Consider the following 27,556-nt stretch of genomic DNA (forward strand, 5'->3'; position numbering starts at 1 on the left):
GTTTGATTTTGCCATATCGGGGAAAAATTTGTCAAATGCTCTAAACCCCTAGTCTTTTTAATTGCCTTCCAAAATGTATGTATCCGAGCTAGAGTGGGATGCAACAATCCCATCCTCCTAAAGCTACCTGCCTCCAGCCTCTGAACCAATGGGTCCCTCCCCAACACCTGAACCAGCATCCTTTGTATTGAACCCGTACCAGCTGCTTCCCTCCACCCCCTCATCTGTTGGCCCTGAGCAGCTAAGTAATAGATCCAAGGGTTCGGAAGCGCCAATCCCCCTCCATCCTTGGGCCTCTGCAATATCTCAAGTCTGATCTTCGGCTGCTTTTTCCCCCCACACAAGATCTCAAAATATAGAGTCAATGATACGGAACCGCGTTTGCTATTTTTAGATAAAAAAGGATAAGTGTATTTTGTTTTTGAATCCTGTCAGAAAGAAAACGATAAAAAGGCTCCGCTGAGTCTGTCAAGGGGACCCCTCATTCCTGGGTCAGAAAATCTACCTGGATTGAGATAACATAGTAAATGTGACTTTGGATTTGAAATCCACATCACCAGACTACCATCCACGGGATGAAGCCTAAGGGTCTTATTTGCTTGAAGGCTCCGAGGTCATTAACTACATTGGCAAGAAGATATAAATTGCTGGGCTCAAGGTAGTGGGCTGTCGCTGGGCTCAAGGAGGTGGGCTGTCGCTGGGCTCAAGGAGGTGGGCTGTCGCTGGGCTCAAGGAGGTGGGCTGTCGCTGGGCTCAAGGAGGTGGGCTGTGGCTGGGCTCAAGGAGGTGGGCTGTTGGTATTGGCACCAGGTAGTATCTGATTAGGGATGCCATTCCACTAGGTATACAGATCAGCAGCCAGGTCAGGGGCCACAAGGAGGAGATGTCACTCCAGTTTCACCACTGTTTAGACAAACAATGGGATCAGCAGCGACTACGTAACAAACCAAGGATCAGCCCTCATTACAACCAGTTACCTAATTGGAAAATCCTCGTCAGCGTCTTAACAAGACATTTAATCTGCTCTGGTCGTTTTACATGGCAGGTAAAATAAACATACAAAATCACACTTAAAAATGAACCATGACAGCAAAAAAGGAGAGCTATGAAGGCATATGTTAAAAATCAGATGTCTGAACAATAGGGTTCTGACTCAGGAACCCCACCAATAATAAGACTATGGGGTTAATGGCACCTTCCCTCTAGGAAAGAGTTATACTTAGTCTCTGTTGATATTCTTTTATGATAGATTAACATGAACATTTCACAAACATGTATAGAATATATGCACGAAGAGCTCATAGTCTCTGACAGCTGGCTGAGCTTGGACTCATACGAATATATGGGAGCTCGGTTACCCTGGACATCATTCAGAAATTCACCTGAATTTAGCACTTGGCTAACAATGCCATTCTTGTGATTTTGAGCCATTGATATCACACTCAGAATATGCAAAATTCCCCTCCCTATACCTTCTTCCTGTGCTGACCTCTGCCCCCCCCGATTCTTCCCTATGGTGTCTCGTCATTGGAATGCAACAATTTATTCACATAACATGATACAACGTTTCAATATTATTTGTTGCATTATACTCTCCCTTTCCAAATAAGTATATGCTGGTTAATATACTTACATTTTGTGGATTATATCTGTTGTGCAACCTGAATTTGATTTATGTTGAAACATCAATTGTTAAATAGAACTTCAATAAAAATATATTAAACCATAAAATATATGCACATGGTAACACACTGTAGACACTGTACGTAGTACCCACATGCACAAAAACATATGTAGAATCCATACACTTGACCACATTACATATCCATATACACATGACACACACATAAACACACATAGTAAACCGGGGTGGGCATATAACCTAGCAGCACAAGGGTTCAGAGGGGACCTGGGCTCCTCACAACTAAAAATGGGACCTGGGACCAGTGCACCACATAATGTATATGACCCTGGAAGCTAAACCGAAGATGGCACAGCAGGGTGGGTGTAGGCGGGGCTTAGCTCTTAGAGTGGGCGGAGCTTAACTGTCTTTCGGTGCTTTGGAGCATCTGAATTGAGCCTGTAGTTGATGGAAGTGGTAATTTTGCCTAAAGGTGCATTTTGCTGCATGATTCCGGTTCTTAATGATGAATTTCTTTAATCCATAATTAGGATAACATCAACATCCTATTAAAGTGCGGTGTGCAGGTAAGAAACCTGACGGACTCCGGCCGTTTCGCGCTAATTATGCACTTCTATGGGTCCATATTTTTTCTAACAAAACATTTTTAAGCTGATTTAATTTGTGCCTAATTTTATTTTTAACAAGTTTTCCTAGGATCGCTCGTTTCATGATGATAGAGCGGTCTAAACAGGCTGCCGATCACCTGGCAAACGAGCAAAACGCTTGTTCGTCTGGTGAAATGATCTTTTTCTTTACTCCAATAAACAATGCTCTCGGAAGCGCATTCTCGTGTTTAAACAGGACGTGTGATGTCAAAAGAAATGGCACCCTGATCTATTCCTATATGATCTGCTGATGATCGTTTTGTGAACATCTGAACCACGGTAAGCCTGTGTAACAACCGCTTGTTTATGAGGTGGTTTGTGCAGTTATACTTGTACACATGTGTGTGTTAATGCTTTTCTGTTGCATATGTTGCAGCAGTGTATGTCCTGCACTTCTGTGATGTGTGCGCTCCGCTTGTGACATGTCTGACGTGTGCGCTCCGCTTGTGTGACATGTCTGATGTGTGCGCTCTGCTTGTGTGACATGTCTGATGTGTGCGCTCTGCTTGTGTGACATGTCTGATGTGAGCGCTCTGCTTGTCTGACATGTCTGACGTGTGCGCTCTGCTTGTGTGACATGTCTGACGTGTGCGCTCTGCTTGTGTGACATGTCTGACATGTGCGCTCTGCTTGTGTGACGTCTGATGTGTGCGCTCTGCTTGTGTGACATGTCTGATGTGTGCGCTCTGCTTGTGTGACTTGTCTCATGGGTGCGCTCTGCTTGTGTGACATGTCTCATGGGTGCGCTCTGCTTGTGTGACATGTCTCATGGGTGCGCTGTGCTTGTGTGACATGTCTGATGGGTGCGCTCTGCTTGTGTGACATGTCTCATGGGTGCGCTCTGCTTGTGTGACATGTCTCATGGGTGCGCTCTGCTTGTGTGACATGTCTCATGGGTGCGCTCTGCTTGTGTGACATGTCTGATGGGTGCGCTCTGCTTGTGTGACATGTCTGATGGGTGCGCTCTGCTTGTGTGACATGTCTGATGGGTGCGCTCTGCTTGTGTGACATGTCTGATGGGTGCGCTCTGCTTGTGTGACATGTCTCATGGGTGCGCTCTGCTTGTGTGACATGTCTCATGGGTGCGCTCTGCTTGTGTGACATGTCTCATGGGTGCGCTCTGCTTGTGTGACATGTCTCATGGGTGCGCTCTGCTTGTGTGACATGTCTCATGGGTGCGCTCTGCTTGTCTGACATGTCTCATGGGTGCGCTCTGCTTGTCTGACATGTCTCATGGGTGCGCTCTGCTTGTGTGACATGTCTCATGGGTGCGCTCTGCTCTTATGGGTGCGCTCTGCTTGTGTGACATGTCTGATGGGTGCGCTCTGCTTGTGTGACATGTCTCATGGGTGCGCTCTGCTTGTCTGACATGTCTCATGGGTGCGCTCTGCTTGTCTGACATGTCTGATGGGTGCGCTCTGCTTGTGTGACGTTTTACACCTGTGCGTTGTGAAGATAAATACACTGATGATAGATACATAGATAATAAGCACGGTTGTGTTGTATACTGTCACCTACTGTGTGCTTGTATCCATCACCAGTTCACCATTCTGTGACTAACATTTGAGCGGTTCTCATGAGGCACAAGCCTCCAGCCACATCCCTCTTGATCACATCAGCCTTTTTTCCTCATCACTTGATTGCTTCGGATGCCCCCTGCACTTTTGATCACTGTGGTTCTGTCGTACTACAAAGCACAGAACAGACACTATTCTTCTGGCAGGAATCATTAGTAGCACGGACAGCTAACAGACAAAGAATAGACTTTTCTACACAGGCAAGCGACACATTCTATTTAAATTTTGGCTGTATTTGGTGCAGGGAAAAAAAACGAGGCCTCAATAATATCGGTTTACACCAGTGCTCGGTTTTTTAATTATCCTGGGCCATTATTTTTACAAAAAAAAAATAGTATTTCTACTAGTGCCCTCATCCATTTCACTAGGATTTTTCCAATAATCTGCTATGATCAGATGGGTATCCCAGCAGCAATCAAAAAATGGTGCAAAATGGCTAAACCTGTGGCAACCTCCAAATATCAAATCATCATACAAGAAAAATCAGGACGTCATATTGCCATAAAAAATATACAATTTTTATTAGGTAATATTTAAAATGGTACAATGAACCTTTTTATAATTTTTTTTTAAAAAAGGGGACAAACAAAGCAAAAAAGAACGGCTATTGGAGGAAATGAAAAAAGCCGTATGGTATGCACTAACAAGTAAAATGATATAAATGATCTCAAAATGCAAGTAGTACAGGTATACAGGTATATCAAGCAGCCAAGAAGCTTGCAAACATAGTGCATGAGACCAAAAACCAGCTTTACAATGATTGTGGTATTATAAAGACATGACAAAAGCATATATTATGCTAAACCCAGTGATAGCAGCAGTAAGGCATTACCCATATGTGAACCATATTAAAAATGATCAGCTATATTGCCTATAAATTGATTGTCCCGATGTCCAAATGTCCCAAATTAGTTTCAAGTGATGCAGTAGGGGTAGGGCATGAGGAGCAAATCATAAGATGGATAAAAATGGCAGCAGAGCATAATGTGTCATACTTCCAACGGGCTGTGGCACCCCCGACACGCGTTTCGCGTGATGCTTCTTCCAATTTTTACCTAACAAAAATTGTATATTTTTTATGGCAATATGACTTCCTGATTTTTCTTATAGGATGACTGGGTATCCCAGCAGTAGGTGGTCATCTTCCCTGCAGGACCACCACATGGGAAATGAAATATTACATGATTGCTACTGAAATGTGTAATGCTGGGACACATCAGGTCCTCCAGACAAATGTATTTTGAAGCCGCCCTCCATTATGAGAGACACTACTTCTGTTCATAGTACTTAGCAAGGTATTTCCAGATATAAGGTGAGGGGAGTTCACTTTTATTTCCAGGTGGCATAAAACAAACTACTTTTGAAAAGCGCTCCTGAAACTAGATGAGAGGGAAAAAAAAAAAAAGATAATTTCATATCGGTATCTCCACGCTCAGCAGGCGATAGTGTCAGCGCTATACATCATGGATGCTCTGAACTCTCCGTTACCCCATTTCAGCTCCAAAACTTCAGCGGCGTGCGACACATTAACAAGTCAGACTGTGGGAAATCATATTAATGATGAGCTGCAAACTAAATGAATGTGCTGGAGAAAAAAAAAGAAGAGAAGGAATATATAAGGTCAAATATGAAAGAACATTTGTTCTCTTCATGTTATGCTAAGCAGATTTAAAGGAATTGGGTAAATCTGGCGAGATTATGCAAAGAATGATTGGATTTTAGTAGGTCTCTGGTGAAGTGTCTTCATGGCGTGCGACGCCCCAGAACTTCACTATCTCGAATGTACAGCTGGTGAGAAGCTGGAAAGGATTACTTATATGGATGCAGTCCCTAAAAAAAAAGTTATAATTGGGGTGCAGTGGCCATATATTAAAGGGTATGTATACCTTTAAATGTCTTACGATATATCACAGGGGCATTGCAAGTCAGAAATGATGAAAATACATTGATCAGTCCCCTTTTATTTCTTGTAAGGTGAGCGTACTGGTCCAAAAAATATATATTAATGTCGATGGAGGAGCAGAGTGTGAGATATATTCACAGACCTGATGCTGCAGCTTTCTAGTTGTTGTTTTGTCTCACCCAAGAGTAAGATTCACAGCTCAGTACTGCTTTATCGTGTCCTACATGCTGTTGCTGCCCTTTGTGAACATACATACATAGCTACATAGCTACATAGACAGGGGACAGTAAAACCTTGTATTTGAGGAAACATCACATCATCTAGTCTCCATCCACCAGCGCAGAGACAACAGAAAATTAGAGATAGCAGAGGGGGAAACTGATGAAAAATGTAGCATACACGTGATAAAATAGTCACAGCTAATACTAAAAATTCACCTGAAATGACGGAGGTTTTAGGGACAAATTTTCTGTATTATTGCAGACTGCTATAAGAATGTAAATCACTTTAAGCTGTTACTCAGCATTGGAACCGTCACCCATCTAAGAGTGGTAACAATGCACCACTCCCTTTCTTCTTTTTGACTGATGTATTTAGGCCTTTGACAAAGGAAAGAGAAGAATAAAATCATTTATCTACAGTACCTTAGGTGACATCCTTACACATGCTCACATCAAAGTATGCGCGGGATCCGTCGCTTGGTGGAATTTAACTGTTTCCAAGAGACAAAGAAAAGTAACAAAAAGGACAGAACGTTTCCAGCCGAAGAACAAAACGTGATTAGCGAGAATAGAGACTGCACATCTATTAAGCCGGCAATTATCTGTATATCGAGAATACTGATTGCCAGCTTATTTCTATACTATGAGATTATTTCCTGGACTGTTGGCTGTTATTACATAAATTGTATAGTCACGTCAGTCATCTCACAGCAGGTGGAAATACTGACAAGGACCGAAGATATGAGGAATTATACTGCATGGACAGGCAGGGACGATGACCAAGGAAACCCCCCATGGCAAAGAACAGGGGTCCATCCTCAAATTACAAAACAAGGAGACATCTACAGAAAGTGGGCGCAGCTCTGGGGTATAATACAGGCTTTAACTCAGGATCAGTAATGTAATGTATGTACACAGTGACTGCACCAGCAGAACAGTGAGTGCAGCTCTGGGGATAATACAGGATGTAACTCAGGATCAGTAATGTAATGCATGTACACAGTGACTGCACCAGCAGAATAGTGAGTGCAGCTCTGGTGATATAATACAGGATGTAACTCAGGATCAGTAATGTAATGTATGTACACAGTGATTGTACCAGCAGAATAGTGAGTGCAGCTCTGTAGTATAATACAGGATGTAACTCAGGATCAGTAATTTATGTTCACAGTGACTGCACCAGCAGAATAGTGAGTGCAGCTCTGGAGTTTAATACAGGCTGTAACTCAGGATCAGTAATGTAATGTATGTACACAGTGACTGTACCAGCAGAATAGTGAGTGCAGCTCTGGAGTATAATACAGGATGTAACTCAGGATCAGTAATGTATGTACACAGTGACTGCACCAGCAGAATAGTGAGTGCAGCTCTGGAGTATAATACAGGATGTAACTCAGGATCAGTAATGTAATGTATGTACACAGTGACTGCACCAGCAGAATAGTGAGTGCAGCTCTGGGGTATAATACAGGATGTAACTCAGGATCAGTAATGTAATGTATGTACACAGTGACTGTACCAGCAGAATATTGAGTGCAGCTCCTGGCGTATAATACAGGATGTAACTCAGGATCAGTAATGTAATGTATGTACACAGTGACTACACCAGCAGAATAGTGAGTGCAGCTCTGGGGTATAATACAGGCTGTAACTCAGGATCAGTAATGTAATGTATGTACACAGTGACTGTACCAGCAGAATAGTGAGTGCAGCTCTGGAGTATAATACAGGATGTAACTCAGGATCAGTAATGTAATGTATGTACACAGTGACTGCACCAGCAGAATAGTGAGTACAGCTCTGTAATATAATACAGGATGTAACTCAGGATCAGTAATGTAATGTATGTACACAGTGACTGCACCAGCAGAATAGTGAGTGCAGCTCTGGAGTATAATACAGGATGTAACTCAGGATCAGTAATGTAATGTATGTACACAGTGACTACACCAGCAGAATAGTGAGTGCAGCTCTGGAATATAATACAGGATGTAACTCAGGATCAGTAATGTAATGTATGTACACAGTGACTGCACCAGCAGAATAGTGAGTGCAGCTCTGGAGTATAATACAGGATGTAACTCAGGATCAGCAGAGGATAAGTAATATGATGTGTATAGTGACGCTACCAGCAGAAAAATGTTAATTTTCTTGTTCTTTTTTTTTTTCATTTTTAATTAAATTGCATTTTATTTATTCAGTTTGTAAATCATTAAGACTTTTATTTTCTTGCAAGTAATAACCAGTTTTCCCACTTTAAATTAAACGCGATGGATGCAGACGCCAGAAACAGTGTTAGCGCTGAGTGAAAGTGACACCCTAATAGATTGCAATGAATTTAGACAGTCTTATTGCTAAACCTAACCAGGGATATCATGGGAATACGATACAAATCTTCATATTCATGAAGCTTAATTAGAACAAAACTGCCAGTCAGTAAAATGCAGCCAGCTCAAGAGCTGCTTTCAGGACTGCAAAGTGATTGTGCCCCCCATGAGAGGCATGTGCCGGGATAGTCACAAATTTCAAGTGATAAAAAAAATATCAGGAGGGAACAAGGGGCTCGGTGTGACGCTTGTGAACTGGCGATATAAATATTTCAAGCTCAGCACATAGTATCAGAAGAAATGTCAGTAAAAAATCAGGACAGAAGACGGATTTCAAGAAAATGGGGAAATAAAGGAACATTTTAAAGGGCAAAATGCTAATATTTTCAGAGGAAGGGTAAGAACCAAATCAGTAATTGTCCTGATGGAATCCCCAGCCACCAGTAAGTGTTCAATTTCCCTGCAGCGCCACCACAGGTGAAATGAAGCATTACAGCAGTGTCTATTCATAGCAATGGGATGTCTGTGTTGACGCTCTTTGTAATCTATATCTATTCTGACCATGATGTGAGGATCCTGATATTAAATCACTATATATGATTTCTAAACTAGACAAAGGAATTTCCCTGGATAGGCTATGAAGAGGGGGAACTCTGCCAACATTGGGGATACCAAAATATTCCTACATATGATCACCAATAGTTAAGCGTTCAGATGGTAAAACCCAAAACTATCAAATATTTCTAAACAAACCTTTAAAGTGACTCTCCACCATTTAGCACTATATAACTTCATGGTCTAATATTTAGCATTGAGTTATTTCCTAATATTTATTTTTAGGGTTGAATCATCTTTTCTTTCTGGGGGCAGAGCTCCAAAACTCCTGTAAAGAAAGAGAATTACATGGTGAAATTCTGTCTGTCTGCAGTCTCCACTAGAGGGAGCTCACTGCATACTGCTTTATTATTTATTTCAATGCACTAACAGTCACTCAGCTCATTAGCTCCTTCTAGTGGTGACTGCAGGTAGACAGAATTTTATCATTTATCTCTATACAGATTTGAAGAGCTTCATCAGCAAAACTGAGCCTTGATCATACTAAGACTGGAGTCTGTGCACACGCCGAGTACTTGCAGCAAAAAAGAAAAAGTATTGCAGGAAAAACGTTGCGTAAAATACTTGCGTTTTTTTCTACAAGTTTTTAGTATTGAATGGGGAGAAAAACGCTGCAAAAACACTTTAAGCATTGACACACTGCAATTTTAAAAACGTAAAAACCCTTTAACAGTTTCAAATCCGCAAGGAAAAAATTAGCAGCTTGTGCATGAGATTTCAGAAATCTTATTCTCTTTGCTGCCATTATAAAATGCTGCGTGAGAACAAGCCGAGGATATATCAGAGGGGTTTTCTTATGGATTATTTTCATACTAAAATCCTGTTAATAGCTGTTTTAATGTAATGTAGTGTTTCAAGAATATTATTATTTTGTTTTCATTTCATTTTTATTTTTTTTTTACGTGTCCCTTTTTGTAGCTGGGCCAGTCTCAGGGCAGAATAGCTCTCCTTTCCTCCTAGAAGCTGAGAGTTTAGTACCTTCTTACTTCATACTAAAAATCCTGAAGAATTGTTAATAGACGTTCTAATGTAATTTACAGGGATTCTAGAATATTATTATTCCTTTTTAATATTTTTTTTTTGCTTCCACGTGTCTCCTTCTTGTAGATGGGTCAAGAGTCTGGACACAATCAGTCTCCTTTATCAGAAAGCTGAGAGTTTAGTCCCTTCTTTCTTCATACTAAAAATCCTGAAAGGTTGCTATTAGACGTTCTAATGTGATTTGTAGGGTTAGTAGATTATTATTATTATTCCATTTTCATATTTTTTGCTTTTGCTTTCATGTGTCACCTTTTTGTAGCTGGCCTAGACTCTGTAGAGAATCAATCTCCTTGTCCCTCTGGAAGCTGAGAATACAGTTTCTTTCTTACAATGTTTTGAACTTTTTTAGATTAAAAAAATAAAAGCAAATTGTGTTTAAAGGAGGACGTCACACTCCTTAAAAGCATTGTTTTTTTTTCAGATACAGTGCCATTCTTTTCCATAGGTTGTGTCTGGTGCTGCAGTTAAAGGGAATCTGTCACCTCATTTTTGCCCTATAAGATGCTGCCACTGCCATCAGGGGCTTATCTACAGCATTTTCTAATGCTGTAGATAAGCCCCCGATGTAACCTGAAAGAAAAACGAGTTAGATTATACTCACCGGGGGGGGGGGGGGGGGGGAGGGGGGCGGTCCAATCCGATGGGTGTCGCGGTCCAGTGCCTCCCATCTTCTAGCGATGACGTCCTCCTCCTTACTTCTGCCGCGGCTCCTGCGCAGGCGTACTTTATCTGCCCTATTGAGGGCAGAGCAGAGTACTGCATCACCAGGCGCCAGACCTCTCTGACCTTTCCCGGAGCCTGCGCACTGCAGTACACTGTTCTGCCCTCAATAGGGCAGATAAAGTACGCTTGCCCAGGAGCCGCGGCAGAAGTGAGGAGGACGTCATCGCTAGAAGATGGGAGGCGCTGGACCGGACCGCGACACCCATCGGATCGGACCGCCCCCGGGTGAGTATAATATAACTTGTTTTTCTATCTTTCAGGTCGGATCGGGGGCTTATCTACAGCATTACAGAATGCATTACAGAATGCTGTAGATAAGCCCCTGATGACAGTGGCCGCAGCTCTTAGGGCAAAATGAGGTGACAGATTCCCTTTAAGCTTTATTTTATCCTTATCTACCCCAGTGAATGTGGGCATAAGAAACAAAACAGCTCAACCAGAGAGAACAGGCAGATAAAACAAAGTATGTCATTACCATAGGAGAATTTATGTAAAAAGTATAAAAAAAAAAAATGTCCCATAAAACTAAAACTGGGTCACTTTGATGCAGGGCGGGCCGATCTAAATATCTGCAAAAAGAATGAAAAGCCAGAAAAACATAAAGAGAGAACTGAATAAGTAGATCAATTCCTGATATACAGTCAGGTCCATATATATTTGGACAGAGACAACATTTTTCTAATTTTGGTTGTAGACATTACCACAATGAATTTTAAACAAAACAATTCAGATGCAGTTGAAGTTCAGACTTTCAGCTTTCATTTGAGGGTATCCACATTAAAATTGGATGAAGGGTTTAGGAGTTTCAGCTCCTTAACATGTGCCACCCTGTTTTTAAAGGGACCAAAAGTAATTGGACAATTGACTCCAAGGCTATTTCATGGACAGGTGTGGGCAATCCCTTCGTTATGTCATTCTCAATTAAGCAGATAAAAGGCTTGGAGTTGATTGGAGGTGTGGTGCTTGCATTTGGAAGGTTTTGCTGTGAAGGAAACATCGGTCAAAGGAGCTCTCCATGCAGGTGAAACAAGCCATCGTTAAGCTGCAAAAACAGAAAAAACCCATCTGAGAAATTGCTCCAACATTAGGAGTGGCAAAATCTACAGTTTGGTACATCCTGAGAAAGAAAGAAAGCACTGGTGAACTCATCAATGCAAAAAGACCTGGGCGCCCACGGAAGACAACAGTGGTGGATGATCACAGAATAATCTCCATGGTGAAGAGAAACCCCTTCACAACAGCCAACCAAGTGACCAACACTCTCCAGGAGGTAGGCGTATCAATATCCAAATCTCCCATAAAGAGAAGACTGCATGAAAGTAAATACAGAGGGTTCACTGCACGGTGCAAGCCACTCATAAGCATCAAGAATCAAAAGGCTAGACTGGACTTTGCTAAAAAAGATCTAAAAAAGCCAGCACAGTTCTGGAAGAACATTCTTTGGACAGATGAAACCAAGATCAACCTCTACCAGAATGATGGAAAGAGAAAAGTATGGCGAAGGCGTGGTACAGCTCATGATCCAAAGCATACCACATCATCTGTAAGACACGGCGGAGGCAGTGTGATGGCTTGGGCATGCATGGCTGCCAGTGGCACTGGGTCACTAGTGTTTATTGATGATGTGACACAGGACAGAAGCAGCCGAATGAATTCTGAGGTATTTAGAGCCATACTGTGTGCTCAGATCCAGCCAAATGCAGCCAAACTGATTGGTCGTCGTTTCATACTACAGATGGACAATGACCCAAAACATAAAGCCAAAGCAACCCAGGAGTTTATTAAAGCAAAGAAGTGGAATATTCTTGAATGGCCAAGTCAGTCACCAGATCTCAACCCAATTGAGCATGCATTTCACTTGTTAAAGACTAAACTTCAGACAGAAAGGCCCACAAACAAACAGCAACTGAAAACCACCGCAGTGAAGGCCTGGCAGAGCATCAAAAAGGAGGAAACACAGCGTCTGGTGATGTCCATGAGTCCAAGACTTCAGGAAGTCATTGTCAAAAAAGGGTTTTCAACCAAGTACTAGAAATGAACATTTTATTTAATCTGTCCAATTACTGTTGGTCCCTTTAAAAACAGGGTGGCACATGTTAAGGAGCTGAAACGCCTAAACCCTTCATCCAATTTTAATGTGGATACCCTCAAAATGAAAGCTGAAAGTCTGAACTTCAACTGCATCTGAATTGTTTTGTTTAAAATTCATTGTGGTAATGTCTAGAACCAAAATTAGAAAAGTGTTGTCTCTGTCCAAATATATATGGGCCTAACTGTAAAGAGTACATTAAAAAAAGATTTTGCTGTGGAGATACTTCAGATTTGCATCAGTAACCACAGTCATATATAAACCCACCCTTCCAGAATGTTATATGTCACATTAGTTGAATTTTACACCCACCTCCAGTAATTATGTCCAGCATTAGAGTACCTGCAGCCATATAAACTGGAATAGTCAAAAGGAAAACTTCCTACATGCTATACCATATGTGATGAAACAGCATTTATTAATCTTAATTATCCAGTTGATCATTTTCAGTTGATTAAGAACAATATACTGTTGTTGGTTGTGAGTCTTAAACGTTGATTTTTGATATGCCGTATTTGAATGGCTGTTTGCCTCTTATATCAGCTCCTACAGCTTATTGTCTGCTATCTTTGCAAGACAGGGATGCATGATCATTTAACAATGGATGTTTGCTAATATGTTTATTGATCATTGTGTGGGACCCTGTGGCTTGTTGACTTTAAATCAGAGGAGTAAAAACTATGCAAATTGATTACTCAAACAATGCAAGTTAATTTCATCACATCTGCCTCTTGACCTCTGGATGATGGCTTGAAGGACAACAGCTGTGACCTATATAATGGGAATATGCCTCTGTAACAAGAGAACCAGAGCCAGGAACACTCTACAGCAGTAGCAAGGATATCATGGCTCCATCACGAGGGACACAGATTTGATATTCTACAGGATGCCAGCTTAGGGGTCCACGGCCCCAGCTGATAGAATACAGATCTGCTCCATTGACTATCACTGAACCCATGAATACGTTTGGGGAAGTCAGGATTTGGACCCACCGGTCACCTGAGTCCCATGGATATGTTTGGGAAAGCTTGCTGCTACTTCCTTTCTGTGCATACTACAGGTGGGGGTCGTCGGCCTTGGAAGTTGCAGCTTGTTTTAATCCCGGTGAGTCAGCGGGAGGGTGAGACGCTGTACTTTTGCTCCATCTTGGGTATTTTGCTGGGACTGTTATATGTGTTATTTGCCTTTTTTGTGGTTCAATAAAGTATTGCCACACTGTTTTACCCGCGCCTCATGTTATCTCGAGTAGTATTATGCTCAAGGTAAAGGAGAGCGGACGTTCAGTGGGAAGATCCCTGGTCCATGCCGTCTCAATCCAGCAGACTAGAACACCCGCTGACCCCTGTGTCTCCACACCACAGACTACCTCTACATGCTACACAGACTTATTTTAGATCCCATCCACTCGAGCACCAAGACGAAGAAAAAACTGACTCCAAAAATTCCTGATAAAATACAATGAAAGCATGAAAGCAATGGTGGGGAAAAAGGCAAAAAATGAAAAGTACTAGTGATGGAATTGCCATGTTGCACCACCTCCACCATCATGTTACGGGACTTTAAAATACAAGGGTACAGTTCTCCTTCAATAATATGACGTTTTAATTTCTCAGTCTGGGCTCGGATCCCATCTATTTACAATGAAAGATGATAAGCTAAGCCTTAAAACTTAGCTCCACGATACATCACAGATTTGTAGAAACAAAAATATTTAACGGGTGTCAAGATTTTATTCTCTTTTTGACGTATCTAGGCCATAGCGGGATTATGTCTCTCCGTGCGGCGCCGTGTCTTCCCGCCAACTCAGGAAAAAAAATTAAATTTAGACAACTTTCCTGAAGAACAAAAGGTTTGAAAGCTGTAATGTAATGGAGGAAGCCACATTTATAGTTAGATGGCCCCAATATTCAGTAATTCCATAAATTTATACTTTTAAAGGGATTCTCTTAACAGCAGCTGATTCTACCCACATGTGTTGGTGTTGCCTCTCATGTTCTTTATGAATACTGTAAGTCCAAATTTATGTATCTGCATATCTGAATGGCAATTATATGTCTCTGCTACACTTTATACTCGAGTAACATGTTTCTGTGAATCTTTTTCAGCAGTTATGCCAGGGGCGGACCTACCGCTCGTGCAGCCAGTGCATTGAACGGGGGCCCTGGGGGAGAGGGGGCCCCTCCAGCCTCCAGCACCGCATGCAGGGGAGCAGCTATAATGATTTGAGTTGAGCCAGCCGCTCAAGCGGCAGGCAGCAGGGGGACGCGGCATTATGCGTTCCTCTACCCGCAGCACCTACAATTTAGCCTCTTCTGCACGCTGGTGCTGCGGTCGTGCAAGAGGCTTGTTGTAATTGATGAAGTCACAGGAGGGAAGGAGTCAGGGCCCCCTAATCATGTGACCCCTGACTTCTCCCCTCCTGTGACCTCATCACAGGTCCTGTGCACAGCCCTAGCCCTTGTTTTACGCAGGACTCTGCTGTGCTGGTTGTCATCGTGCTGGATGAGGGGAAGTAAGTTTATGTGTGGGGTCAGGGGAGTTTACAGGGTGGATGTGTGGTGGGGGCCGGGATTGGGGGGTGGACCTCTGATTACCCTGTCCGGATGACACAGACACCAGGTGATGCAAGGACGAGGCGGAGACAGATTTCAGTTGTAACAGTTCCGGATTTATTCGCCGTCCTCCTGACGACCACAACGACGCACCGTAGCCTCTTTACAGTTCTCTGCCTCCAGGCCCGGGTACCTGCACCTTTGCTCCAGTCAAAGTAATATCCCTCGCGGATCTTTCGCTGGGGCTGTCCTAGACCAATCTACCGCCAGTGCTTCACCTGCCGAGGTCGTCGTCCAATTGGTACCCCCGGGGCCTCAGCTGTCCTGCGGTACGTCGAGTCATTGCCACCCCCCTGACTGTCTCTTTGCTGTCCGTCCCCTGGTCGAGCTCTTCTCTCTTCACCGTCTTCTACCGAGCTCCTCCCTTGACTAGCTTGCCTGGAACCCTACCCTGTTCTATTTATCCCCTCTCTCACCGGGAATTCCCCTCCTGGATTCCTATCTCCCCGCCCCCCATGACTAAGCGTTTCTCAAGCCATAAGCTGATGTTAAGTCCTAAGCTACTCCCCCCTGCCATCTTGTGGTCATTTCCAGGTACTGCACTCTCCTATCCACCTTTCCCAGCTGTCACCCTTCGTCTCTAGTGCACAAACCGTCCTCTCCTACTACCAGTCACGTCTGTCCGTCACCTTCCCCACAGATGTAGTAGAGCTGTGTGTGTGTACGAGGTGTATGGAGCGGAGCCGTGTGTGTGTGAGGTGTAAGGAGCGGAGCTGTGTGTGTTCGAGGTATACGGAGCGGAGCTGCGTGTGTGTACAAGGTGTACGGAGCGGAGCCGTGTGTGTGAGGTGTATGGAGCGGAGCCGCGTGTGTGAGGTGTACGGAGCGCAGCCGCGTGTGTGTGAGGTGTACAGAGCGCAGCCGCGTGTGTGAGGTGTACGGAGCAGAGCCGTGTGTGTGTGAGGTTTACGGAGCGGAGCCGTGTGTGTGTACGAGGTAGCTTATGGTTTATTCACATTGCGGGGCTTTGGAAGATTTCTTGCACAGGGGCCCTATTCAGTCTGTTCAGTCTGTGCCCGCCCCTGAGTTATGCTCCGCCATAGGAGACTCCCCTCAATGTCTCCACCGCATCCTGTCCACGCCTCCTCTGCTTTCCACAAAATTTTGTAAGGATTTTGGTAGATTTTTTTTGGGAAGGACATAAAGATTCTAAACCAGGCAACATATCATCGAACTAAGCAAAATCAGCAAAAAGTGGAAAATTCCTTTAAGTCTTTTAGAGGAATTTTCAGAAAATGCCCTACACTTTCAAACCAAGTTATAGACTATAAAATAATCGAATACCTCATTTAGTCTGAAACAGGCCTCAAAATTAATTACCAAATTCCAAAATTAACCCAGGTACCAATATTTAAACCCAAAACAGATCCTAAAATGTCTCCTCTTTATTACAAACTACCAATGAGAAGCCAACCTGATAAAAGAGTAAGTAAAGGTACTGTCACACTTAGCGATATCGCTGTGTCTGATACTTACCTCCGACCGGCTCCCCCGCTGGTTATCGCTGATCGCGCGAGAACGTCCTGGACTGTTTCTCGTCGTCAGCTTCCTGCGGCGCTTCCTGCTGTGACGACGAGCGACGCGTGGAGCCGGGCGGGAGGACGCAGGATCGCCTGGTATTACAGGTAAGTAGCGACCCCCGTCCCCAGCGATGTCGCTGGTGAGATCTGCCTGTGTGGCAGCTCACTAGCGACCACTTAGCGATGCACCAGCGATCCTGACCGCGTCATATCGCTGGTACATCGCTAAGTGTGACAGTACCTTAAAGCTAAACTTACCCCCTCTGCTCAAGAGCTGCTGCTCTGGCCCGGAAGGGATCCCTGCCTACTCACCAGTCATCCCACCCTGAATACAATCAGTGGCCTCAGCAAACAGGTCACTGGTGGCTGTGAGGTCATCACTTCCAGCCTGTAAATTCCTTTTAATAAAACCCCTTTAAGGAGCACATTGCCCCATTCCCTCCAAAGAACAATACTAGAACTAAGCCGGGGACAAAAAAAAATACTCTCCTTTAAAAAAAAAAAAAAAAAAAGGAGCGGCCTGGCAAATTCAAAAGATCTACAGCCCTTCTTAAAGGCTCCTCTGATTATTCCAAACATCACTCGTATGTAAAGTGTTTTGACCTAAAGATGGCCGCCCCTCTCTTTGGTGAAGAAAAAAGTGAAGCAGTTGCTATGGGCACGCTCCCAGAAGCTTCAATTCAAGCCCCCATAACACTCTGTGGCAGCAGCATGATTAATTCAAAGATTTATTGATTTTCCTCCTTGCTCCATCTTGCTGACCTGCTTATGCTGACAGGTTTGTGCAGCTCGTGACGCCCCCGGTGTGTGGACGTGCAACCCCCATCTGCAGCGGGACTTACGAGACGCAGTTGAGTTTACGCTGCCGCAGGATCCGTCGGCAGGGACGATCCTCGTGTGCACTTCATCGCGCTGGTCTCCATTTTAAGGAGGCCGTATAAAGCATTGAGCCTCTCCAGGCCCCGGCCGTCATAAATATTTAAGGATAAAAACAGCGAGCAACTGTGATATCTGCAAAGCTCCCTCGTAAGAAAACATGAAAACAAACTGCAACAATTTGCAAATCACTAGTGTTACACTAAATATATATATAAATGTTCTAGATAAAAGTACCGCAACACGGAAATAATATCAGATACATCTCAACTATGGCATTTGTGGGATATTTTAAGATGTTCCTCATATAGCATGGGAAAGGCCGCCGTCTCTAGCGATGTATTACATGGCCGCCGTCTCTAGCGATGGATAACATGGCCGCTGTCTCTAGCGATGTATAACATGGCCGCCGTCTCTAGCGATGTATTACATGGCCGCCGTCTCTAGCGATGGATAACATGGCCGCTGTCTCTAGCGATGTATAACATGGCCGCCGTCTCTAGCGATGGATAACATGGCCGCCGTCTCTAGCGATGGATAACATGGCCGCCGTCTCTAGCGATGGATAACATGGCCGCCGTCTCTAGCGATGGATAACATGGCCGCCGTCTCTAGCGATGTATAACATGGCCGCCGTCTCTAGCGATGTATAACATGGCCGCCGGCTCCAGCTCTAGCGATGTATAACATGGCCGCCGTCTCTAACGATGGATAACATGGCCGCCGTCTCTAGCGATGTATAGCATGGCCGCCGTCTCTAGCGATGTATAACATGGCCGCCGTCTCTAGCGATGTATAACATGGCCGCCGTCTCTAGCGATGTATAACATGGCCGCCGTCTCTAGCGATGGATAACATGGCCGCCGTCTCTAGCGATGTATAACATGGCCGCCGTCTCTAGCGATGGATAACATGGCCGCCGTCTCTAGCGATGGATAACATGGCCGCCGTCTCTAGCGATGGATAACATGGCCGCCGTCTCTAGCGATGGATAACATGGCCGCCGGCTCTAGCGATGTATAGCATGGCCGCCGTCTCTAACGATGGATAACATGGCCACCGTCTCTAGCGATGTATAACATGGCCGCCGTCTCTAGCGATGTATAGCATGGCCGCTGTCTCTAGCGATGTATAACATGGCCGCCGTCTCTAGCGATGTATAACATGGCCGCCGTCTCTAGCGATGTATAACATGGCCGCCGTCTCTAGCGATGTATAACATGGCCGCCGTCTCTAGCGATGGATAACATGGCCGCCGTCTCTAGCGATGTATAACATGGCCGCCGTCTCTAGCGATGGATAACATGGCCGCCGTCTCTAGCGATGGATAACATGGCCGCCGTCTCTAGCGATGGATAACATGGCCGCCGTCTCTAGCGATGGATAACATGGCCGCCGGCTCTAGCGATGTATAGCATGGCCGCCGTCTCTAACGATGGATAACATGGCCACCGTCTCTAGCGATGTATAACATGGCCGCCGTCTCTAGCGATGTATAACATGGCCGCCGTCTCTAGCGATGTATAACATGGCCGCCGTCTCTAGCGATGTATAACATGACAGCCGTCTCTAGTGATGTATAACATGGCCGCCGTCTCTAGTGATGGATAACATGGCTGCCTGACTATAGGCGATATATAAAATGACCGCCTGTCTCTGGGCGATGTATAACATGGCCACCTGTCTATAATGATGGATAACATGACCGCCTGTCGCTAGTGATGGATAACATGGCCGCCTGTCTCTAGTGATGGATAACATGGCCGCCTGTCTCTAGTAATGGATAAATGGCCGCCTGTCTCTAGTAATGGATAACATGGCCGCCTGTCTCTAGTGATGGATAACATGGCCGCCTGTCTCTAGTGATGGATAACATGGCCGCCTGTCTCTAGTGATGGATAACATGGCCGCCTGTCTCTAGTGATGGATAACATGGCCGCCTGTCTCTAGTAATGGATAAATGGCCGCCTGTCTCTAGTGATGGATAACATGGCCGCCTGTCTCTAGTGATGGATAACATGGCCGCCTGTCTCTAGTGATGGATAACATGGCCGCCTGTCTCTAGTAATGGATAAATGGCCGCCTGTCTCTAGTAATGGATAAATGGCCACCTGTCTCTAGTAATGGATAACATGGCCGCCTGTCTCTAGTGATGGATAACATGGCCGCCTGTCTCTAGTGATGGATAACATGGCCGCCTGTCTCTAGTGATGGATAACATGGCCGCCTGTCTCTAGTAATGGATAAATGGCCGCATGTCTCTAGTAATGGATAAATGGCCGCCTGTCTCTAGTAATGGATAACATGGCCGCCTGTCTCTAGTGATGGATAACATGGCCGCCTGTCTCTAGTGATGGATAACATGGCCGCCTGTCTCTAGTGATGGATAACATGGCCGCCTGTCGCTAGTGATGGATAACATGGCCGCCTGGCTCTAGTGATGGATAACATGGCCCCCAGTCTCTAGTGATGGATAACATGGCCGCCTGTCTCACGTGATGGATAACATGGCCGCCTGCCTCTAGTGATGGATAACATGGCCCCCAGTCTCTAGTGATGGATAACATGGCCCCCAGTCTCTAGTGATGGATAACATGGCCGCCTGCCTCTAGTAATGGATAACATGGCCGCCTGCCTCTAGTGATGGATAACATGGCCACCTGTCTCATGTGATGTATAACATGGCTGCCTGACTATAGGCGATATATAAAATGGCCGCCTGTCTCTGGGCGATGTATAACATGGCCACCTGTCTATAATGATGGATAACATGGCCGCCTGTCTCTAGTGATGTACAACATGGCCGCCTGTGTCTAGTGATGTATGGCTTCGGGTTTCTAGGTGATGTATAAAATGGCTGCCTATCTCTAGTGATGTATAACATGGCCATATGTCTTTATTGATGTATAACATGGGTGCCTGTCTCTAACGATGTACAATATAGCAGCCTGTCTCCAGTGATGTATAACATGCCCGTCTGTCTGTACTGATGTATATCATGGCCACCTGTCCCTAGTGATGTATAATATGGCTGTCAGTCGCGAGTAATGTATAACATGGCCGCCTGTCTCATGTGGCGTATAACATGGTCGCCTGTCACTAGCAATGCATAATATGGCCGCCTGTCTCTAGTGATGTATATCATGGCCGCCTGTCCCTAGTGATATATATCATAGCCATCTGTCTCTAGTGACGTCTAACATGGCCACATCTTGTTAGCGATGTATATCATGGCCGCCGGTGTCTAGTGTTGTATAACATGGCCAACATAACATGGCCGCCTGTCTCTAGGCAATGTATAACATGGCCGCCTATCTCTAGTGATGTATAACATGGGAGCTTGCCTCTATTGCTGTATAACATGGGTGTCTGCCTCTAGTGATGTATAACATGGTTGCCTGTCTCTAGATGATGTAAACATGGCCGCCCATCTCTACGCGATGTAAAACATGGTCTCCTGTCTCTACGCGATGTACAACATAGCCGCCGGTCTCTAGGCGATGTACAACATGGCCGCCTGTCTAGGTGATGTATAAAACAGCCGCCTGTCTCTAGGCGATGTATAATATGGCCGCCTGTCTCTAGTGATGTATAACATGGCCGCCTGTCTCCAGTGATGCATAACATGGCCGACTGTAGTTAAGTATAACATGGTTGCCTGTCGCTAGTGATGGATAACATGGCCACCTGTCTCTGGGCAATGTATAACATGGCCGTCAGTCTCTAGGCGATGTATAACATGGCCGTCTGTCTCTAGGCAATGTATAACACGGCCGCCTGTCTCTACCCAATTTATAACATGTCTGCCATGTCTCTAGGCGATGTATAACATGTCCGCCTGTCTCTAGGCAATGTATAACATGTCCGCCTGTCTCTAGGCAATGTATAACATGTCCGCCTGTCTCTAGGCAATGTATAACATGTCCGCCTGTCTCTAGGCGATGTATAACATGTCCGCCTGTCTCTAGGCAATGTATAACATGTCCGCCTGTCTCTAGGCAATGTATAACATGTCCGCCTGTCTCTAGGCAATGTATAACATGTCCGCCTGTCTCTAGGCAATGTATAACATGTCTGCCTGTCTCTAGGCAATGTATAACATGGCCGCCTGTCTCTAGGCAATGTATAACATGGCCGCCTGTCTCTAGGCAATGTATAACATGGCCGCCTGTCTCTAGGCAATGTATAACATGGCCGCCTGTCTCTAGGCAATGTATAACATGGTCGCCTGTCTCTAGGCAATGTATAACATGGTCGCCTGTCTCTACCCGATTTATATCATAGCCGCCTGTCTCAAGGTTATACTTTACATAACATGACTGGGTCAGAGATGCAATACTTGACTCAACCTATATGCAGGAATGGGGTCGTTTAGGAAAACAAGGAAGACCTTTAATCTGTACAGTATTACGGTTTTGATTACAGTACATTTTATTTTGGTTTTCGTAAAGAATTTAGCAATATAGTGATTTCCCGTTATTTCCATCTGTGTCTTGCATGTTTTCATTCTGAACGTGAATGATTTAATGCTGCTCTTTTCACAATTTCTGACTTAAGTTTGGACTTAAAACAAGTCTGTTTTGCACAGAGATGAAGTCTACTGTACAGCAGACAAATTCCTGGGATCGCTTTAGCGTGTGTATTCAAAGTGTCTGCTTGGACAGAAAGTTTAGTGGTTGGCTCACACCACCACCACTACCATATATTACGGCATATATTATGTACAACTTCTATGTAAGGGATTAAATGTACAGCAGCCATTGTAATCGTCGTGAACACGGCACTGTACCGGCAGTGGTTATTTTTAAAAGCCAGTCTGGTGAGGACACACACATCGATGATCAGCGTGTCTGAAGTAGCAGAAGACATAAATAATGTAAGCCACTTAATTATACACAAGTTATTCCGCACTGCCGGCCCAGCCTTCCCCACCATCCCTGGTATTGTGCAGTCTATTCTTGGAAGAAGGGATTTTCTGCAATGACAATATGGAAGGAACCACATGAAATTACAAAAAGGGTAAAATATACATTATTTTGGGCAACTTGGGCCTATTATGCCTTTGATCTTAATATAAGATACAAGGATGGAATGTTGTCAAACTGTGCTGATCGAGGCAAAATAGAATATACATATCATAGTGTTACTTTGCTTAAAGTTAATCTGTCAGCAGGTTTGCTGTTTTCAATAAAATTAGTTTTTATCATCAGGAGATTATCACTACAGGATTAGGTGTCTCGTGCCTCCTAGTCAACTGCTCTGTGTAACCCCGCCTCCACCAGTGATTGGTCGTTTTCTGTGGACACTGTTCAATATCTGCCAATCAGTATTCAGAGCACTGCTAGCTCTACAGCACAGAAAACTGTTAGGCTAGTTTCACATTTGCGCTTTTAAGCACAGCGACGGCCTGCGCACGGCTGCCGCTAAGCCCCGCCCCCTGCCGCGCCTCCGCCGGTAGCTCCGCCTACCGACGCATGACGCTGCATGCGTCCTGCGTCCCCTATCTTTATCACTGGGGGCGCAGGTCGTGCGCAGTATGCGTTTGGCGGCGCATGCGTCCTTTTCACGGTGCGCCGACCAGCGCCAAACGCAACCTGCTGCAGTTTGGTTGCGCTCGGCGCACCGTGAAAAGGACGCATGCGCCGCCAAACGTATACTGCGCACGGCCTGCGCCCCCAGTGATAAAGATAGGGGACGCAGGACGCATGCAGCGTCATGCGCCGGTAGGCGGAGCTACCGGCAGAGGCATTGCAGGGGGCGGGGCTTAGCGGCGGCCGTGCGCGGGCCGTCGCTGCGCTCAAAAGCGCAAATGTGAAACTAGCCTAACTGTATTAAAATGCCAACAAGCAGTCCAGTAAGTGACAAATCACTGGAATCAGGGTTTCAGCACCTATATCATGGTGCTTTCAGATTACAAAAATTAGCAAAAACCTGGAGAGAGATTCCCTTTAAAGTGGTTATTTATTATTAGAGAAACATGGCTGCTTTCTTCCATTGTGTGGAGTATTGCAGCTTAGTCCACTTGCTTCAAAGGCGCTAAATTGAAATACTAAACAAAAGTCATTAAAAGGTGTGGTTTTTTTTTTTTTCTTTTTTTTTAAAAGAAATCAGCCATTTTTTTTTCCTAATCTGGGACGACTGCTAGAAAATATTGGTAAAATTATAATATAGTGTTTTTGATTCATTCTGCCCCCTTACCCACATACAGTACGACGTGCTTGATGTGAATTCTTCTGTTGTCGTTGTTTTTTGCCGCATACTGCATGTGACATGCATGTTGCTGTGCAATAGTGCATTATCCAGTGTAGGTATATCAGTTTAAAAATAATCCACTCACCAGATGGAGCTTGTAATAAGCATGGAGGATTCGCTGCCGCAGAGACCACAGATCCACGAGGGACCAACGTAGAAGATGCAGGAGAGGAAAAAAATGGTCAGACAATCCGCGCTGCCAATCACTATGAACAATTATTATCACAGTGGTCTTTATTTGACGTGTTTTGAAGTTTCACAGAACTCCTTCCTCAGGTGTTTTTTTTTCCTGAGGAAGGAGTTCTGTGAAACTTCAAAACACGTCAAATAAAGACCACTGTAATTGTTCATAGTGATTGGCAGCGCGGATTGTCTGACCATTTTTTTTCCTATCCTGCATGTTGCTGTGCACTGCATTGTCTGTCGCCTCTCTTGTGCCCTAAAAATGCATCTCTATTGTTCTACTCACACATAAGGCACACTAGATCACTATAATCTTCTCATGTCATGTGATCATGCCTCACCTACACTTTTTGACACCTGGGCAAGGCATCATGGCACATTATTAGAAGTCATTGATCTTTGCAATCAAGTTGACATCTGGGAGCTTCATTTTTTTTTTTTTCTAATAAAGATACAGATATAGCAGCATGATGGCATCAGTGTAGATTTAAAGTGAATGATAATATCTGTGCTATGCAAGTAATATAAAAATCTACGTTATTGATATGGCATATCAGTCATCAAGAGACGGTGGCGGATACATCTGTATAATATATAGGGGACTAGGGAAGGAGGTTTTGGGTATGACACCACGAACAAATGTTGTACAATGTGCTGTATAATTGGTTGTTACTACTGCAGGATCCGAGGGGGCGGATGCATGTGCCATGTTAAGTACCGCCCTCGCAGACCCAAAATGAGTATTCATCTTATGCTATAGTGAACTTAGAGACACTAAAAAACACATTTACAAATCAATAGCTGAAGTATTTCCCCCTGATTTGTAGCACTGCACAAAATTTCACCTGTCATCTAAAGAAGAAATACAAAACAAAGAAAACAATTCCCTTTATTTTTTCCATGTACTGTATTTCAAATTTCACCTGCAGGACCCCCCAGAATATACTAGAAGTCACCTTGTTGCTTAGCAACCTGACATTATCAGCATCCACCATCATCTATCTCACTAATCCACATTGTTGACAACAACGACAAAAATCAGACTTCTGCATTGTGGCTTGTTGTGCTGCTGATTTGTGATGCCACTACCTTGCTGGTAATAATGACATCTGATTTCTTGACGATACGTTTATTCTCTGCACTCTATACAAGTTACACACTAGAACAAACAACAACATTATATCAGTAAAACAGTAAAATTAATAAGAATGCAGCCAAATAGTGGCATCATGGCTACTACAATCAGATGACATCACTGAGCATAAAGCCTACAATTACATGTAATGGTAGAACTCGATATTACTGAGCGTGCAGCTGCCAGGACCCAATCACATGGCTGAGAGTGTAGCCTAGTATGGCATTAGATCCCAATAACCCACGGGCAGTTATAGGACCTGATGACATCACTCAGAATGATGAGGACTTGGTGATGACATCACTGACCATGCACCCTAATCCTGTATTACTCTGACCTTATTACAAATTAAGCCTATGCTTTAACTACTAGCTTGTGATTACATCTGTGCAGTGGTAGGACCTGATTTATGACTAATACCTGATGACATCACTGACAAACAGCCTATCCTTCTATCCTTTTATTACTAGTATAATCACAAAAAAAATTGCCCAAATTTTATCTTCATTCCCTTACCAGGTGATATACCACAGAAAAACTCTCTCACTTTTGTGGTAACCAAAAGGTGAAAAAAATTGGTACCACACAATGGTATATCAATAATAAAATCTCATCCATTATTATAACATTAATAACAAAGTACAGGAAAAAGGTGCTAGAAATAAATAAGGAGGGACTAACAATCCATAGGAAATCCCACTACAGCAATACAACTAATGTCATTGATATTAAAGACATCCACACGATATAATATGCAGTGATATAGCAGAGTTAAGATACATGGAAAGCAAACACCCACACTACCCCTTTGTGATGCAATTAACCACCCCGGGTATACATAAGAAAAACTGTCCGTTGTGCAGCTACTGTATCTTCCTAGATATCCTCCTAATAGCACAATGCCTATAAATAGTACGGGAGCGTGTGGCCAATAATGTCTAGTACATACCAGTGTCAGCTGGTGGAGATCCCTGGATGTCCCTCTGCCCCCGACGCGCGTTTTGCACAGCTTCCTCGGGAGGCTATTACTAGTACCTGATGACATCACTGAGAAACAGCCTATCCTACTATCCTTATATTACTAATACCTGATGACATCACTGAGAAAGAGTCTATCCTTCTATCCTTTTATAACTAGTACCTGATGACATCACTGAGAAACAGCCTACATTTTTAATACTAGCACCTGATGAGAACACTGAGAAAAGAGTCTATCCTTTTACTATTAGTCAATAATGACATCAAAAAGAAAGCAGTGTATTCTTTTACTATTATGAAAGCACTGACAAACAGCCTATGCTTTCACTATCAGTACTTGATGACATCACTGATAAACAGTCTATCCTTTTTTACTAGGCAATGATGACATCACTAAGGAAGGAGTACATTCTTCACCATTATGACCTGATGACATCATTGAGAAACATCTTATTGATTATTACTCGTACCTGATGACATCACTGAGAAACAAAGGTCTCTTCTTTCACGTAGTAAGAAATGAAGGCGTTCAGCACAAACAGCACAACAAAGACATAAACAGAAAGTAACCCTGAGAGACAAAACCTAATTACAGAGATGCAGAAGGTATTAATCACAGACTCAACATCTCTGCGGCACGTCCTCCACATCACCAGACGTGACCAAAGACTTTACAATCTGCATAAAAAAAAAAAACAGGAAATAAATCCCAAACTTGTAGAAGATATTATGGATGACCTACCTGAGACAAGTGAGACTGTGTCCTTCTCCCACGAGACGTAGGCCTCCACCGGGGAGGAAATAATGCACTTGAAAACTGCTGCACCGCCTCTCATGGCTTTCTGGTCCTCCACTCGGACCGTATAGGCTTCCCGTAAAACTAGACACAAATCACAAAATTAGAAATATAAATTTTTCAAAAAAGAAAATAACCATCAAAAATTACCATTTTGTGCACGCAGCTTCTATGCAGACCAATGTGTCTCCGTGGTTACAGAGTACAGAACTACGACTGTGTAGTCTGCAGTGATTTGATACTCTGCTCCATGGATACACCCCTTATATTATACTGAAGTTTCTAATGACTGCAAAATCATGCTGCATAAATAGGGACCAGATTCATAAGGAAGTTTTTACCAAAATTTTGTTGTAAAACGGCTTGAAATGTTTCAATTTTTTTTTTTTACACAATTTGAAGCTGCACAAAAATGTTGC

General features: G+C 43.9%; 1 protein-coding gene across 2 annotated transcripts in view; it reads right to left on the reverse strand.

The window, feature by feature from the left end:
• The window catches only part of DSCAM (DS cell adhesion molecule), a 609,674-nt gene that overhangs the window by 439,342 nt on the left and 142,776 nt on the right, over nt 1-27,556 (reverse strand). For both annotated transcript variants that reach the window (XM_073584700.1, XM_073584699.1), the window contains exon 3: nt 27,084-27,221. In XM_073584700.1, the coding sequence (XP_073440801.1) occupies nt 27,084-27,221 (138 nt within the window). The remainder of the gene's footprint in view (nt 1-27,083; nt 27,222-27,556) is intronic.

This window comes from Dendrobates tinctorius, unplaced genomic scaffold, assembly GCF_039654945.1.
Source record: "Dendrobates tinctorius isolate UK_male_01 unplaced genomic scaffold, ASM3965494v1 ptg000084l, whole genome shotgun sequence".
Classification (NCBI taxonomy): Eukaryota; Metazoa; Chordata; class Amphibia; order Anura; family Dendrobatidae; genus Dendrobates; species Dendrobates tinctorius.